At 38.5% G+C, this 18,751-nt stretch overlaps 2 protein-coding genes and 1 long non-coding RNA gene across 3 annotated transcripts; 1 reads left to right on the top strand and 2 right to left on the bottom strand.

The window, feature by feature from the left end:
- Positions 1-40: 40 nt before the first annotated feature.
- sash3 (SAM and SH3 domain containing 3) lies at positions 41-6,407 on the bottom strand. Its single transcript, XM_061287641.1, has 8 exons — positions 6,192-6,407; positions 5,116-5,211; positions 3,328-3,456; positions 2,663-2,792; positions 2,438-2,595; positions 1,958-2,170; positions 1,551-1,695; positions 41-571 (listed from the first exon to the last, which is right to left on the bottom strand). Exons 1-8 carry the CDS (start codon positions 6,246-6,248, stop codon positions 327-329), a joined length of 1,173 nt encoding a protein of 390 aa, XP_061143625.1. The 5' UTR covers positions 6,249-6,407; the 3' UTR covers positions 41-326.
- Positions 6,408-6,715: 308 nt separating this feature from the next.
- LOC133161749 (uncharacterized) lies at positions 6,716-13,421 on the top strand. Its single transcript, XR_009716121.1, has 4 exons — positions 6,716-6,854; positions 9,329-11,685; positions 11,985-12,131; positions 13,262-13,421. It is a non-coding gene; the product is annotated as an uncharacterized LOC133161749 (long non-coding RNA).
- Positions 8,235-17,664, bottom strand: xpnpep2 (X-prolyl aminopeptidase (aminopeptidase P) 2, membrane-bound). Its single transcript, XM_061290331.1, has 21 exons — positions 17,275-17,664; positions 16,818-16,879; positions 15,874-15,984; positions 15,731-15,794; positions 15,320-15,424; positions 14,814-14,900; positions 14,545-14,688; positions 13,706-13,807; positions 13,536-13,617; positions 13,238-13,442; positions 12,850-12,939; positions 11,998-12,107; positions 11,837-11,914; positions 11,569-11,640; positions 11,426-11,486; positions 11,222-11,291; positions 10,990-11,094; positions 9,893-9,952; positions 9,715-9,791; positions 9,552-9,641; positions 8,235-8,819 (listed from the first exon to the last, which is right to left on the bottom strand). Exons 1-21 carry the CDS (start codon positions 17,312-17,314, stop codon positions 8,616-8,618), a joined length of 2,019 nt encoding a protein of 672 aa, XP_061146315.1. The 5' UTR covers positions 17,315-17,664; the 3' UTR covers positions 8,235-8,615.
- Between the last annotated feature and the right edge of the window lie 1,087 nt (positions 17,665-18,751).

The following is an 18,751-nucleotide window of genomic DNA, read 5'->3' as shown; positions in this document are numbered from 1 at the left end:
CTAGACTGGCTGTCATTAGGATACAAAAATGAAAGAGACATTGTGTAACATTCTCAGGCTTTATTCATAAACTATTTACAGCGTGGACTGAATACATTACAGAGAACATGTATTATGACAAAACAACAAATGCAATTCTCACAAAACAAGATAATGCCAATTTGAATAGGCCACTTTCTAGGAAACAGTTTGTGTTTACAAAAGTACAGCAGATTTACATTGTGAGTCGAATGTTTTTTTTTCTTCACAACAGAAAGCTCCCACTGCTTCTGGCCCAAAACTCCTGGACGACCAAAAGAACATTTGCATGACACTGAAGGCTTCCTTCAACATTCTTCTTGCACACTCAGCTCTTGCATGTGTCGTTGGACATCTTTAATGGTCTTCTGCTCCGTCTCCTTGCTTGTTTTTGACTGCTCATCCTTTTCATCCATTTTAGCTTCCTTAGGTCTCACATCCAGCTGCTCTAAGCTCTCAAAGCAACCAGAGTCCCTCGGCTCCTTGATGTCCTCCTTGGGTCCTTCCTCCACCTGCTCTTCTTCCTTCTCCTGCAGACTGGATTCATCCTCAGCTGGAAATTATTTTCATGGTTAGTATAGGATGTTGAAACATGTTTTTTAAGTTTTGTTTTGGTAATCTTAAAAAGAAAGGTGACAAATAATTAATTAGCCGCACGCACACGCACACACGCACACACGCACACACACACACACACACACACACACAAAGCTTTTATCTTACTATTTAATTTTAATGTTAAAACATTTTTCTATGAATATTATGACTTTATTGTTGGAACCTTTTTGTAATATCAGGGCATAATGATTTTTTATAGTAACTTTCCAAGTTTATTGTGATAATATTATGATATTTTACCTTTTTATGTATTCTTCCAACCGTAAAACACTATTATCATTTAACCGTAACAGAGTTTTAATATCACGATTAATTTTTCCGAAATTACAACTTTATTCTTATAATATTACATTAATCTGCATTAATTTAACATTACGACTTTAATACTTTCCGGGTGGATGTTGATTTAGTCGCCATTTTTGTCATAATTAATTCACACATTTAAGATGTATAAAACAAAGAGGGTTATTATTTAGGGGATATTATTTAGTAGTTAGTTATCATTAAGGACACTATTTAACATTAAACACTTCACACAGATTTGGCCACTCCCTACCACATGCTGGATTTGATCCATCTTTTCAAGTGTTTTTTTGTATGAGTTGCTGCAGTTCATTTAATTTCACAGTCACCTCGGGGTTTGTGTGGGGGAAATGAAAAAGTGTGTGGAGATGAGATCAGCTCAAATATCAAGATGTCTTACAAGACTGAACACAAGAGTGCGTTTAAGGCTGCGTATAGAGAGCAGTAAAACATTTTTAACTATGTCGCTGAGGCACAGAAGCGGGATGGTGGCACAAGAGCCCATACAGGCACACGTCCTGTGTCAGAGGGAATAAAAGATGACTTTCTGACTGACAGGGCGGACTTTCTCAAAGATATGGTGGAACATAAACGAGAGACGCTAAACCTACAGTCGTGTAACAGGTCAGCGGCGCTCAGGATCTTGTCGCGTTGATCCGGGTCGGTGATGTTCAGCTCATTGAGGTGACACTCCCTCAGACCCCTGAAGTCTTCCAGGTTCTGAAATCCATGCATGGACAGCAAGGAAGACAACTCCTGGAACAGGATGAATGTTATACATCAAATGTGCGGTACTTGTTAAACTCTTATATCAGGCAACAAATCATTCACTGACACTGTTTCAGAAATAAAATGACATCATTTGAATCAGGTCTGGTGGAACAGGGTAACATTAAAAAGGCTGGACTATTGTTTTGGTTAGCTTGTGGCTAATGATTATAATCTATGAGTAGGCCTATAGATTGTACCATGAGGGATAGGAATGGACAAAAGCGAAACAAAATAGTAGGCATCGCACCATCAGACCGATGCGGTCCAGTACTTCTTCCAGAGTGGATGGTTTGGACTTGTTTGTCTTGGTCTTACTGTCACAACGTCTTCGCCTTGCAGGGGGGCTCTCGTCGGGCAGGAGATTAACGTAGATGAACTTAAAGGATCCCACTTTATGGTTGAGTTTTCCCGTCCAGGTGCCCACGGGAGGCTTCTCGATGATGTGGATGATGTCTCCTTTCTGAGGGAGGCGGGAAACACAATCATATGTCTTCTAACCTAACTTAACCTAACCTAACCTAACCTAACCTAACCTAACCTAACCTAACCCAAGCCAAACCAACCCAACCCAACCCAACCCAACATAACCTAACAACAAACCCCGATAACTCTGAGTTATTATTCACATTGTGTCATTGCTGATTTAATCATCTTTTGTGACACATCGATATGGAAAGGAACCACATCAAGCGGATGATTTCAGAATGATGTCATCATGTCGACTCACCTGAAGCTTCAGAGACTCCACATCGTAAGGACTGGGAGTGAAGTCAGTGTGCACCACGGCGCGGCCACAAAAGGGTCCATTGAATGGGACCACATTCTCCTCCAGTCTTATGCTGTCCCTCTGACCGTAACCGCTGTCCAGGCTCTGTCTGTCGCTGTCTAAAGAAGGACACATTTGGACCAGGATGCTTGGCAGCAAAGAGGATCAATGGACAGGAAGTCTTACTGCCAGAAAATGGGCAGGAGACAGGACTGGAAGCCGTGTCTTCTGAGCCCGTGGAGCACGTTGATATCCTCTGGTCGCCCCAGTCGGGGGAGACGGGATACTGTTCCTCACAGCCCTCCCCCTGAAGAGACTAAGTCCGACATTGGGTCAGAGTTATTATTGTTATTTACACTTTTCTATTTTGAACCTTTAACAACATATCTTAATTCAAAACCCTCGTATGTGAAATCATTCCTCATTGAAATGAATAAAATGTGTTTGTTTTTTATAATGCAAAATAGGGCTCTATAATTTTGTACTTAAAATTGTACCGTACTAAAACAAATTTGTACCAATCCGAATTTTTATATTTCTAATATTCGATTATAATTAAAGTAGTCATAGTACGTATGTATTTTTAAACATTTATATTTTCACACATTCATTTACTTATTACTACATTTGTTTTTGTAATTATAATGCAATCAGACATATTGTTAATTTCTAAATGTTATAAATGTAATTTGTTTTGAAAGTGGAATTCATTTATGCATGCCATACATTTATTTGACCAGTGGATGCTACATTGCTCAAGTCGCGCGAGTTAACTCCTTTCACCTCTGATGATACATTGTAGTGAGACACAGTGTATTATTAAGTGTACAGTGTTTAAAATGAATATATACCCCTTCCTCAGCCAGAACCTTCTGCACCATCTTGGAAGTCTTGCGTGTCATTGTGCGGGAGATGACATTCCGCCACTTTTTGCCAAGTTTGCCTGCGCTTTTCCCTTCATCCGTGACACTCCCTTCCACCTGAGGACACATCCGTTTAATTTAACTTTCTCCCCACATTGCAACTTCATATACACAGCAGATCAACATGATGATAACATTTGTGCATTGTGTAAGCTTTGAGGTTTTTGCTGAAACTGAATTCTTGAAATTGATTGCGAGAGAGTGAGATAAAATCTGGAGGATTTGCACTTATACATTTGAATTGCCTCAAAGAAAAACAAACCAGAATTGAAAAACACATTTTTTGTGGAATTGCGGTCTATGTCCAAACATCAGTCAGCTCTATCAATATCTTATGGAAGATGATAAATTATGTTCATTTATATGAATATGAGGCGAGGGTGGGGGTCGAGGGGCATATTCACTATATGGTCACTATATGGACTTTATAGTCACTGAGGAGAATTGGGGAGGCACGAGATATTTTCTTCTTTCTGGGGGGGCATGGATAATAATAATTGAGATAATAATTGAACAATTGAGATAATAATTGAGAAGCACATACTGAGTTAGATTAACATATTCAGTTGTACTGTCACACCAAGCTACTTTCCGAGTCTTCGATCCATTTCTGAACCTCATTATCTGGGATGTTTTTGCCAAGTTTCATGGGAGTGGTCATTATGGAGATTAAATTTAGCACCGTGTGGCTCTGATGAATCAGGATTAGTGCTGAGTCCAAATTTAGAACCGTCCAAAATTAGACCCAAACATTAAGTTAGGTCAGGACTCATTTTAAAGATCTTCTTCATTCCATTCTGTATTTAAAAAAACAAATTGGTTTATTTGCACTGACAATATGCACAACAGGGAGTAAACATACATTGTGTATTGTAAGTGCTTAACAGTAAAGTGAAACGACTGTTTGTAAGGCAGACAGTTGCGGCTCTCTGCCTGACTGCCTCTCACCATGCAAAGGATATCCTGTCTGCACTTTATGCTCAAAAGCACTCGATTGCAGTAAAGTCATTAATATGTACTTCCAATCAAGTGCAGGAAGTTTTGCACTTCTACAACACTTTATGACCTGAACGCACAGTTCCTCTTTCAACCCAAATACGTAAGTGCACCTGCAAAACCCACTGCAGGGCAAGGCAAAGTCTCACTGAGCATTTCACTCAACGGGCTGTGAGTGGTCATCTGGGGTGATACAAATGATGACGACCACTTTAGGTGATATGTTTTTATATATAGCACTCTGTAACAACCTACCCCAAATTAAATGTTAATAAATGTGGGTTGTGTCTGTCCTTGATGTTGTCAGTTTCTCTTTGTCATCTTTATTTTGTCATTATTAGTTTGTATTTTTTGGGCATGCCTTGCTCAGGGACACTTAACGTCAAGCTTTCCAAGCCTGGTCTCTGTTGTTTCTCACTATTTTGGTCTATAAAGACTCTTTGTTTGTCCTGTCGACTTCCGGGTCCAGATTTGGTTCCCCATGTGACAGTTTTACTATAGAAAACAAACAAAAAAGCCTTATAGATATCATGCTTGTTTTTTGATTACTCAAGTGTGGCCCTTTAGCACAAAAGCTTGCTCCTTTATCTTGATTTTATGGAATGCATGATATTCGCTGTACCATTAAACATATCTGTGGAAACTCCTCAGGTCATAAAAAACAAAACAAAAAGGAAACTCCCCGTCCTCGACTTCTGATTGTGTGCCATGCCGACTCACAGTCTCATCTAGGACGAACTCCTTGTCTGGTGTGACGGGTGAGGTGACTTTGGGCTTCATGAAGTCTTTGAAGCTGCTCGATCTTTGCAGTGTGAGCTGCAAACACACACATTTTTCTTTTTTACCCACACAATCCATTCCAGTAATACATTACTGAAATCAAGATTAAAGGCTTACAAATACACACACACTCTCAACACACCCACACACCCACACTCATAATCTCCCCAAATGTGTGAAGACAAGGTTTCTCCAAAGCGATGACTTGAATGTGACCCTTTCTGCTGTTTCTTGCTAAAGATGTTGAAAATATCCAAACAACTTATGCAACACTGCTGTATAAACAGACCATAAAATGCATTTAAAAAAAAACCCAACCACTCCCACACGCTTTAAACACATTTGAACTGACACAAAATAATTTTAAACTGTGTACTGTTTTCCATTAGGTAGTATATTCTTCTTTGTTTGTTCGACTTGATGATAGAGTGGTGGCAAAGGCGGACACACCAAATGGCATAACATAATGAGTTAGATGGCAGCATTAATCTTGAAGCACATATACAATATGTTGTTAAAATATCAGAATGATAACTTGGGAGGGGCATAATGTGGAAAATATAGTGCTAAGAGTTTTTAATTAAATGCCAAAATAAGAAAGATTAAATTGGATGTGTCGTTCCAGATCCAGTCTACCGGACATCTGCTTTGATGACAAGGGCACAACATGAAGCATTGCTGAAATCTTTTGTTTTGTTTCTAAACTCAAAGTACTTCTGCCCTACAAGAATAGAGGAACTAGATCTTCCCTCACACGTTAACAACTTCAAGTGGTTATTTCAACTATGCATATGTGTGTGTGCACGCATTGGTTAGCTCAGCCTAACCACAGGTTTGTTCTGTCATATGCAGACTTCCTTTGAAAAAAAGTGCCTTGAAAATTCTCCAAGTGTTTAAACTTCAAATGTGATCGTACAGTTTATTGCAAGTATGTTTCTGTTCTTAGCTAAGAAAATACTTTTGCTTACGCCATCTCACATTTCAAAGCAATATTACAATAAAAAGGCTTTGCTCACCTTCTTCTTCTGCACCTGCTCTTTCTCTGAGGCATTGGATGGCTTTCGCCTCAACATTTTGTCGTCGTCGGCGTGCAGGCAACTTGGATCAAATAAAGAAATGTTGGGTAATATTTTCTGCCCTTGTCTCTGGTTTGAGAGGACAGATATGAAAAGAGATGAGACAGAAGAGGTGCACTTCCCCGCTGCTGAAAGAAAAGTGCACGCAAAGGGGAAGTCACATGACCTCATGGTAACAAACACACAACTGCACACCTCAACCTTCTCTCAGCTGTTTCAAACAACATAAAACTGTTTTAGACTCGTAAGTACAAGTGCAATGAGAAACAAGTTCAACTTGTTCATTGACTATGCTTTAAAACACAATACTATATTTTCCCTTTCCATTCCAGCCTCCCCAAAAAGCAAACCTCAAAATAAAGTTATAAAAACATATAGTTATGACTTGATTTAGATTTACAAAGAACTTAACAGCTTTAGTCGCTCTGTTTCCTTCAGTGCATGCTGTACTGCTCATTCGGGTTTGCACACCTTGGCCCCTGGGGGCAGCATTAAACAGATATACCGATCGATATACTGTGTTGGAGCCTCAGCCCCTCGCCTGGCATCTCAATACGGCACAAATATTTGGCGGTCTTCATTGAGAATCAAGAATGCATGCTAGTGAGTGGTTTTCTTTCTCTCTTTTCTGTCTACATGTGTTGCTGCACCATTTGAACAACACCACCACATCAATTTCATAATGTATGTTTGTAGGTAGCAGGATCTTGCTTTAAATACACAATGTATAATTCTCTTTCAGATGCCACCACACAGCACTCTTGTCTTGAATTTGTGTTTGCATCTCAGGGTACCACTTTATAGTCATTTTTCTCAACCAACAACGTAATAAGTGTTGCGTTTTCTTCAGTAGAGTGCACTTCATGACATCTACTGTTGCGACATTTTTTCCTTCTTCAGCACATTGTAAATGAATCATGCCAGGTCTTTTTAAAACTGTTGCGCATGTCTCCACAGTGTGCTTTTTCAGCGTATTTTCATCAGCTGTGACTATCTGTCAGCACATCCAAAGGAGTGTCCCATACAAAGCAACAGTGGAGCACCAAACACAAACCAGGACATCTAGATTGTTCTAAAATTTTCATGCATGCATTTTGGGAGTAAACCACAACTTTTCTACCCCACAAAACTACACTATTCGTTCCGTACACAGAAATCAAAACTTGCAGTGAGAAAACAAAAACATCAAAATTTTGTTTTTGCCCTTTGTGCCAGACGTAAGCCAAGTCGACCTTGTTATTTTAATGTGCATGCAAACCACATGAAGAGAGGATGCGCTATCTCAGCTTCCTCTCATGGCACTTCAGCTCGCTGTAGAACCAAGTTCACATTTCGCTGGCACGTCATGGAAATAGCTGCCAGTTATATTCACTCAATACAATGTCAACAGTTGGCACACTATTATGTAGAGTACACCTGCACAATATGAGATCCAATACAAGAGCGAAATTATTGCAGGGGTTAGGTTCTAGAGAAACCTGACATAGATAAAATCTGTGAAGTAGCAACCAAATTCATTTATTTATTTACGTATCGTTTACAGCACTGTTTATGCGTGTTAGGCGTAGGTATACTTTTTGTAAGTATTATTTGTCTCCGCTTGGGGGCGCCATTCTTACATACTAATTCCTGTGACTGAATATGTGTGAAAGGTGAAGGTATGATTTTTGTCTACTTGGGGTCAACATTCAGTACTGCGGTATCAGTGCCTGTGATTCAATGAAATTTGGCTGGTTGTTAACAAACCAAATTGCAAGTCGCTACTATGCTTAGTTTGACAGTACACTTTAACTGGGAGTGGCAATAAAAAGCGGAGAGCCTCTTTTTTTGAGGAATTGCTCACCATATTTGCCTCACTGCTGCTTGTTGTGAGGTTGGTTGATTTTTCTGCCACTATCTAGTGCTCATATCTTATTTTGCTCACAAGTCACAGCAAAAAAGTAGTCACTCATTTGTCAAGGCACGTGCTCAGTGCCTGCTCAGTAGAATCATTAAGAATAAGTTTAATTGCAACTGAAACACATTCTGATTTCATTGATGGATCTACGGTTTCAAGCAACATAACAGTGGGGTACAAATAATATATGTAAAGATATTGATGTAGATGTATAAACAAAATCTCATTGCTCAAATACTGCATTTGAATGACTTAACACAAGTGGGCCAAGTTTGCTTGCCAAATGTACAGTATATTTCAAACACGGTAACAAATCAAATAAATTATGCCGTTTGATTACATAAATAGTTTAAAGAGCATCAAATTTATACAAAAGATCATTTTCAAACTTGGAACAAAAATATGTTTGCACAAATTCAGTGTTTCTCTTGGCCAATATAGTACTTAAGTATTAATGGCCATAATGTTTAGAGTGCAACATTATACAACACAGCCACAACCAAAGTGACCAGGGTGGGCGAAGAGGATTGGAGAGATGAAGAAGATCCTGACCCCACAAAGGGTTCTGTGTGTCTTAGCATCCAGCTCTTCTCCTCATGGAGCCCCTGGCGGTCCAGCTCAGGACCCATTAGCCTCCGGATGGTCTCGTAATATTTATTCAACCACTGCAGCTGGATCAAGAGTAGAAAAAGAAAAGCTAATTACTGCTTAAGTGGCATTCGGTGTTCCACAGGGATGTTTACTAGAACTAGAACTAGAACTAGAACTAGAACAAACAAACAAACAAACAAACAAACAAACAAACAAACAAACAAACAAACAAACAAACAAACAAACTAACTAACTAACTAACTAACTAACTAACTAACTAACTAACTAACTAACTAACTAACTAACTAACTAACAATTCCATTGCATTTTTCTTTTACTCAAAGTCCAAGTGAAATTGGAATTTGTATATCAAAAGTCATTGGATTCATGTATTTCGTCGTATTACACTACTTTGGCATTTTCTGTATTTTGCACATATGCTTGTTGTATATTTGTATATTTTGCTGCCCTCCATACTGTAGTTATTGCACAATTGTTTTTGCACTTTACAAGACTTTATAAAGTTTAGTTTAAAAATGACATAGGAGAAGCTTTGCTTTGTTTTGACGAGAGCACTTTCGTTTTTCAGTTGGAGAGAAAAAATTCGGGAGGGGTTCAAGAGGAAACCAGCACTCTTACTGCAAGGGAAAGGAAACATCTGAGACATAAGATAAGTTCTTTACACCTTTGAAACAGGAAACTGATGAGATATTGACAAAAAGCTCTTTACATATTACTATAACACAATATCACCGTAAACTAATGGCCATTCTAGGATTTAGGACATTTTCTTTCATGATCATTTCAATTACCTGGACTGGGCTCAGAAGAGAGATGTCAATCAACTTCCTGTCATACGGTACCAAGGACACAGTGTCAAAGGTCAAGTAGTTATGACCATACTGTAAGTCAAAAACAGAGCCAATTACCATACACCGCTTATTAATAATACATGACTAAATGATCGGTGAGTACTTTTGTATGGATGGGCACAACCACTACAACATCTTCAATGCGAATCCCAAAGTCATTATCTTTGTAATATCCAGGTTCTGTGAACAAAATCAGGCACAACCCCCCCAAAATAGCATACTGTGAATTTAATTTTCATTCAAATCTACAAATGATGTATTTTTAAAATGAAAAGTCTCACCTATCGACGTGAACATGCCTTCTCTAAAGGGAATGTTGTTACTCTGGAAACCAACAGGCCCTAAACAAAAACAGGAGTGTATATTAGTATTATTTACTGTATCAATTGTATTATTTATAATGTAAAAAAAAAATACAAATAAGTGAAAATAGTGAAGAGTGAGAATAACTGGAATAAGTGGAATAAAACAATCAAACTCGAAATAATAATCATAATAATAATAATCAAACAACTTACAAAACAGAAAACTACATAAAGATAATCGGTTATAATAGTATTTGGAATTTATAATAGTATTTGTTAAGTGTATTATTCACAATAATAGTTATAATAGTATTTGGATGTTATAATAGTATTTGTTAAGTGTATTATTCACAAAAACATTAAGTAGAACAATACTAAGAATATTAAAAAATAAAATGATTACTTGCAAAGAATATAAAATATAAAACTAGTTAATAACAGTAAAGCATAATAGTATTAATTAAGTCTAGAATGTTATCTATGATCAAAACAATAGCCATTGAACTAAAAAATGCTAAATAAAAAACTTGCAAATACAGTACATTACAAGTAAGGAATCCTACAAAATTAACAGAAATACAGAAATAATTTAATTTTGTTAGTGTATTATTCATTATAAAAATAAGTATTTAAAAATTATATGCACATAAGAATAAAAATGAAAATTGAAATAAAATATGAGTAAAAAAACAATACAAGTAAAAATGTAATCAAATAATTTTTAAAATGTTAAGTATTTTAACAACAACAACAACAACAAAACAACACATTACTACAAATAGCATTTATAGTTTTTGGGCCGAATGCAATTTTGGTTTGAGGTTCTTCTCAATTGATTTCCAAAGTATTATATTATACAGTTGTATTTATTTTTTGTACAATATATTTGCAGTTGATCTTTAAGAGATGTTTATTTGTAAACAATTTTCGTTTAACTTTTGAATTATTTAAGTATAGTTAAAAATACATATAGCCCTTCGTCAATGTCCAATGTTACTTAGAGTAAAAGGTTTAAGAAGTAGAGTTTAAACATATTCTGTGTGAGTAAATATGAGACAAAAGAGGCGGCGTACACTCGTGAACACCGAAATAATTGCCGACTCCGTGTCCTGTGCCGTGGCCATAGTTGAGGCCCACTTCCCACAGTGCTCTGCGACCCAGCATCTCCAAGTTTACACCTGGCGGCAGACCACAAGCTTATACACTCAGACATCCTGCTGCAACCTCAGCAACAGTACAATGTTACCATCTAGTGGTTACTTGATACACTACGATTTTAGCTACTGATGAATGAAAATTCCCCACCTCTGGTCCCTGAAGGAAATATGGTTCTAGATATTTCAATATTTCCAATGAGCACTCTGGTGTAGGCCTCCTAGTTAACAACAATATAATTCAACTTTAGTTTATTTCAGACTACAAAAATGTCAACATGGAAGCACATTTCTTATAGTGTTGCCTTGAGATACTACAAATTAGTATGACTATGAATCAGATGCGTAGTGTTACCTTTTGCATAGCAGTGGGGGTCCCCCAGTGGACTGTCCTAGTGATGTCCGTGGTCCCGTCTCTGATGTGGTGGAGAGAAATCATGACACCAAAGTGACACACATACTTTATGTGTGTGTGTGTGTGTGTGTGTTGTTACTCACAGGTACTGACCACCAGAGTCCACCAGGTACATCTCCTCCACTGTCAGGTGCCTGTTGCTTTCGACTGTTGGGCTGCAGCATGAGAAGCGCAATTTAACAATGACCAGCTTATTTGCGGTGCGTTCTGGTCTATTTAGATTGATTAAATAAACAAACTATCCATCCATCCAAATTGTATTCATTCATTATTCAATGGTAAAAGAGGATTTTGAGTGTGATTATGAAATGAATGAAACCCGTATCTCAAGGCACCACTAAGGACGCTTACCTGTAATGTGCCAGTGCCGCATTAGGTCCACTTGCAGAAATGGTCTCAAAGCTCGGGCCCCTGTTATCCTTCTGTTTGCTGAAAATGGTTTTTTTTTGTTGCTCTATATATTCAAGTGCTCAGGTTGTCTTGTGATTTGTATGTGCAGTATTGAGACTGACCTGCGACAGTGATTGACATACGCTGAGGCGCTCAGCTCCGTCTCCTTTCCCGTCGGCACCGCCTTCTCCAACCACATGAGAAGCTGCATGACAGCCACGGCATCTCTCACCTGGAACGAAGCAACAATAATCCAGTGAGCAATAGTAGGATAATGAAAAAAATACTAAGAATACTAGTTGTACTATGTTCATTTTGTTTTCACTTGTCAATTATTTCACTGGTTCTTTTATCACAAACAAGATATATTAGGTGGAATTACCTGACATGTTTCGGCTAGTACTTCCGCCTTCATCAGTGTGACACTCAATAATAAATACTAAGAATACTAATAAAGTCTAATATAATAATAATAATGATAATAATAATAATAATAATAATAATAATAATAATAATAATAATAATAATAATAATAATAATAATAATAATAATAATAATAATAATAATAATAATAATAATAATAATAAATACAGTGAGCCCCACGTACTTGCGATTTGGCACCTGCAGATTCGCCATTTTACTTAACCCTCGTTTTTTTTGTGGAAAACACATTTTCTCCTCAATTTGTTTCTTCAAAAAATGTTTTGAAAAAACAAATGTAAGCATTTACTTTTTCACTCAATTTTATTTAAAAAACAAATATATGTATAAGCATTTACTGTATATGGGTGACAATTAAACACACAATTAAACAGTTTGCTAATTGCAGGTCAGCCTGGATCCTATCCCCCTGAGTATTGATAAAGATAAATAGTATATAATATACAATATAATAATACTAATAGTCCTCCTCCTACTAGCAGTATTATATTAGTATTAATAATATCATGCATTGGTGTGCAGGGATGACATACGTGAGCATCCCTCAAGATGCGCTGCTCAGTGTCATCTTTCACAGCTTTGGTGGTCAGTACAGGAGAATAGGAGGTGCTCATGACTTTGTCCTACAGGATGCAAGTCAGTAAAAATGCAGCGAGAAAAATCTAATCACACAGGGAAGTATATAAGACAAAAGCTTTGGGACATAAAAATTCATTAGTCAATGAGGAGTCAGATTAGTCTGCTTCCGGAATCTTAATTCTTCAGCCCAACAAAACGTTTTGGGTTGATATGTGAGAGCATTTCACTTATTGAGAGCGCTTACCCAAATTCAAAAGAGTTGTCCAAATACTTCTCTTCATTTTGTATATTATGTATAATAGTCATCACAAATACGAATCAGTAGACTATGAGTCATCATACCTCTGTTTTTATGATCTCATAAAGTGCGTAATTGGTGTACTCGGTGCCGATCCACACTTTGACCTCCGGCCGGCTGCTCACGTACTCCTTGAGGTGATCCAAGATGGTGTCGTAGCTTTTCAGCTGCACACAGAACGGCCCACTGCATGAGGCGTTCAGGTACGTCCTCAGCTCTTCTGTCACTCTTTCTCTGTGCAAAAAGAGCCTGATAGACATGTCGTGAGAAAACGATGAGACTATTAGGTAATCCTGAATGATGTCCTTGCTGGCCTCTCGACGGGATCAAGTGAAAATGTACCAGATCTCATCCATGGTCAGCAGTGTGTATGAGTAGAAAAAAGGGTTGTAAGGGATGTCATTGCCACGCATATTGAACAGCCCTTGAAAACGAGAAATACATTACACATCACGGATATATGGATGTTTGTTATGTGTATGTAATGGGATGTTCGTTTTAAAGTGACTTACATGCTGTCTCATCGAGCGCTGACAGCAGGAGAGCGGTGGGCTCATAAGGATTCTCCTTCATGTGATTTCGGATTTGTTCCACTTTCATTTGCCAGGGCCTTTCTGTGGATGACATTAATTTATGTTTATCACTCATTACAATGTGCACGTATAACATTATTATCTTGTGCCCATCCGCTTGAGTTAGAGCCTATCTCAGCTAAATGACACAAATACCGCAAGGCACATACAGTATAAACAAATACAAGCATTCATAATTATTAACAAAAAAGAGCTGATTTTTGGCATAATCCCACCTCTACACAATCCTTGTACATGTCCAGCTATTAATACTAATTAGGGTATTTCTTTTTCTCTACCACGGCAGGGCTTGGTCCTGGTATGATACTTGAGCAGTGAAACCTCCATTAGGGAAACCATTAAGCAGGGCACTGCCCTTCCTGCCTTTACTTAGACAATCTTACACAAAGACCTGATGACAAAGAATATAAATTGGAAAGCATGATGCTTCTATGTGTAAATTTACACAGGCATTAAAATCCCGGCAACGACGTTTCACATCTCGGATTGAGTGTCCTTATCCAGACATGCTGTCAAATGCATGCTCAAATATTAGATTTATGATGCTCTCCATTTGTTCCATTTGCCTACTGCGTGACCTTAAAGGCTAATGGACCTATGAGGCCAATGGATGCCAGAATAACTTCCTTCCTTGTCCATTCCCCCAAAGTTAGCATTCAATCCGTCAACCATAAAAACATCACCAAGCTGTTCATGGTGAGGCTGCATCAATGCAGGTATTTATTAGCACCCAGGAACAGGAAGGAAAAGGCACGCACGTATGACTCTGTCTGGCAGGCGTATGAGGCTATCAGGCGAGATGGGAGGTCTCTCTTTCCACACTTGGTCCACCAGGTTGCCAGGCATCGACTTGAGGCTCCGATTGCTCGACTCCAGACTGATTCCGTAGGCTTCCTGCGTTTCTGATGGAGGAAATGGCAGACTATTAAGCACTCTGGAAACAATCAATCATGCGGGAGCTGTCTGTGGTGTCTGCGGCCTCCGGAGTTGTTAACAAAGACTGATGGGAGCGGTGATAAAGACTCACTGAGAGAGAAGAGGAATGGATCAAAGCCGATGTTGCCGCCATGCGGTACCTCTGAGATGAGCCACTCCGCTATGCTGCTTATGGACACTGTGAAATGACAGATGACATGGCAGCGTTATTACTGATCCACAGCACTTCACAATCAATTTCAAGGTCCAATTCTCCATTCATAATAGTTGGCGACTTACAATACGACAATAATTCTCAAAAGTATCAAGAAACTTTCTTGAAAGTGTTGTTCGTTTAGGATTTCTCAATTAGCTTCTCACAAATTCACCTTTTCATGCTCTGTCTTGAAGTGAGAGAAAGCACTTCATTTTGAAAGGCCATAGCCTTCTCGAATAGAAAAGTAGCAACTTGCCAATGTCTTGTGGCATCTATGAAGAGGGGTGTCAATTATGTGAGTACTTTTGGGCATAGTTGGGACTGTCAAACACTAAATTGATTTAACACTTGATCTCAGTTGCAGGTCAAAGCTCTTCCAGCGACATTGTGATCAGGCCTACCGTCTTTTTGCAGCTCCCAATTGCAGTCCATCTGTCTCTCCGCTTGGACCCAGTAGCGGCTGTCCGTCCACAGCGCCGCTTTGCCCGGCGTGACCACGGCTGTGCCTGTAGCCAGGCGGGAGCATTAAATTACACATGGCTGTGAATGCACCACAGTCCTCGGCAAGAAAGGACACAGGAAAGTTAAAGTAATCTAATAAAGTGCGACTTCACCGTTGCCATCTTTTATCTGACTAGTCCATATGGAAGGATAAAGTGAGTTTGCCGAAGCTGTGGGATAATTAATACTGAGTAAACTATCCTTTTTAATTTAATGAGGGGGAGGTTATTAAGAGGAGGATGAAAGTAGCTCAGATGTGGGATGTTGAGTCACTGGAAGGCGGAAGAAAAAGAAAAGTAGGAAAATGTTACCTGTGGAGCCCGTAAAGCCCGTCATGAACGCCAGCCTTGCATCACGTGGTGCGATGTATTCACTCTGACACACAGTATTACCGTTAATGATCACACACATGGGAACAGGAAATGCATTTTAAGATGAGTGACAGCTGCGGTACCAAGTGGGCATCCGTGCCTGGGATAATGTAGGCTGAGATGCTGGCGAGGAGCATTCGTTCTCGCAACTCCTGCAACCGGAGACTGCTGTTCACAGCTGTGCTGGGGAGGAACTGATGTGCACGCACGCACGCACACACACACGCACACACACACACACACACACACGCAGTGAAAGACAGATTTGATAACATGAATAACTGCTGACTCATCCTTTCCTGTATCTTTCATTGTAATCATTAACTGTGAACAGCAACCATAGCTATGTGTCACAATAACAACAATAGTACATAAGCTTTCTGAGCATGTATTGACTTAAAGGTTATGATTAAAAAATTCCTTAGTTTATGAACATTTGAAATGGTAATAGTTTTGATATCTGGGAATATATCTTTAAAATGCTCCACAGAAAGGATAAAGCTCAGATTTCGACCCACGACGAATTGTCAGGCAGATGTGGTAAACACTCTTCCACTGTGCTGCCATTTCAAGACAACAAATAACAAACAATTTCACATTTTTAAAGTTATAAAATGTAATTAATCGATCTTTCTTGAGCTGTACTTTGAACAAATACCAAGTTATTGTAAAAAACAAGAGCAAAAATATTTCTTTAAAAATACTCACTCAAAAAGGAAAAATATATAAAAAAAGGTAAAATATTTCTTATAAATACTTGAGAAAACATGCATATAAGAGATTACAGATTTGTTTATGAAATTAAATTGTCATTCGAAAATGTCCATCATCCATGTGTGGGCTTCAAACACAGCTCTCGCAACATACACTTTATTCAAAAAATATATACGCTAAAAGTATTCTAAAGTATAATTAAAATATATTTTATTTATTCATTAAAACATCAATAGTATTGAAAAAAATAGAATAAATGAGCTTTTGTAATATGAAAAAAAAAAAAAAGTAAATTGTGTCATGTAGAGCTCACCGGTGGGGACAGGGAACAGTTCCTCTCGGTGGCCTCGAACAATGCGGCACCGCTGACGTTTCCTGAAATGAGAAGAGACCTTGAAAAGTGACATAAAGCGTTCCGTCAGCAGTTTTTTTTTAGTACCAAGCTGGTTTCTCCTTGAACACCAACACTGGCAGAACCTCTTATACAATCCAAGCAGTAGTGAGCCAATAAATCACAATGTGTAGTCTAATTCAATAAAGCACTTTTGTGAACGCATTTATATGCACTGAAATGGAATTGGAGAGCAGGTAATGAATTTTACTTTGCAAGATGAGCTTCCTTTACTGTAAACCGAGCATAATATAAAACAGGCACATTGAACTTTCAGACTCCACCAACAGCCCTCATTGTGTCTTGAATGTGAGGTAACAAGCAGAATCACATTAATGAAGACAAAGATTTTTTTTTAGATTTCGCAATTTTCAAATACCTTGCAGAACCAACAGAAGAAGAACCAACATGGAGAGCATCTTGCCTCAAAAGCACATCCACACACTACGTGGGCTGAGGTGGGTCGGGCCTGACTGGAGCAGGTGCACCGTTGAGCGCTCAGTCAATGTGGATTGGTGGCGAGAAATGTACCGACTTCCCCTGCGCTCTCTCTCTCTCTCTCTCTCTCTCTCTCTCTCTCTCTCTCTCTCTCTCTCTCTCTCTCTCTCTCTCTCTCTCTCTCTCTCTCTCTCTCTCTCTCTCTCTCTCTCTCTCTCTCTCTCTCTCTCTCTCTCTCTCTCTCTCTCTCTCTCTCTCTCTCTCTCTCTCTCTCTCTCTCTCTCTCTCTCTCTCTCTCTCCTTATCTATTCCTCTCTACTCCTCTTCCTCCCGCTGGCTCAACTCAGCTGTCCCCTGACAGCTATCATGTGATCTTGGTGCATTCTTTTCTTTTTATTGCTTTCTGTTCTAAAAATATTGTAAGAAAATATTTGATGCCACTTTCCTGCCGTCTTAAATTCCTAAAGTTGCTTGACTTCAACCCAAGTTTTTTCTGAATGTCACAAATGATCATGAGTTACATTTTATACTCTCTATGAACATACAATATAGGATTGGTGAATTACTTCTATCACCCACATTTAAAAAAAAAAGTAATTGTAAAGCACATTAATATTCAGCCTCTGTTGTACATGCTCAGACTATGCCACAGATTTGTTTTAACAGGATAAACTTAAATGTAAAATTTGCGTAGTTGTGTGAATACACTTCAAATCAACTTACGTATTTTGAATATACATATATGTGAACGTGCATGTGTTTATGTCACATCATTGGGAATTCAGCAATGATGCTTGATGACATGTTTTTAACTGAATCATCAAAATAGATATTCAGGATTTGGGAAAATAGTTCACATATGAACAAGTGTGTTTCGTGTCATCTCATTGAAGTTATGATGCTTTGAGACAGATGCCAAATCTAGACTTGAATAAGAACACATGTCCTGTTATACACTTGGTGCAGTTTGTGGATGGGGGCTTAAGTTGGCAAGCGAGGGTACACATACTGTAAATCATAACAGGAAGTAAAGGCAGCTGTGTCCGGTTTACCACTGGAACAAAAGGAGCTAGAACGCACATTTGTTGGAAGAAATCATTCCACGTTTTGGAGGCAAGAAGGGCCTTAGGCTGCTGCGTAAAAAGTGAAGGAAAATCAGCAGTGTTACTCTGGAAAACTACCATCAATAATTGATGTAGCATTTGTTCGTCATTACACAGAAAGAAAAATCATTACAAGTTTAATCCCACAACACCAAATATTAACACACGCTATAATTTACAGTAATATTACAAGGAAATTTGGAGTTTTGGGAAATAAAACTACTCCGGTGGGTCAATCGAAGCCAACCAATATGCTGTAGGTGGCGGTACAAAAAAGTTCCGAACGATTGTTGTTAATACAATAATGAGACAGAT

The sequence above is a fragment of the Syngnathus typhle genome, linkage group LG1 (genome assembly GCF_033458585.1).
Source record: "Syngnathus typhle isolate RoL2023-S1 ecotype Sweden linkage group LG1, RoL_Styp_1.0, whole genome shotgun sequence".
NCBI lineage: Eukaryota > Metazoa > Chordata > Actinopteri > Syngnathiformes > Syngnathidae > Syngnathus > Syngnathus typhle.
Note: the sequence above shows the minus strand (reverse complement) of the source record. Positions and strands in the feature narration are given on the sequence as shown.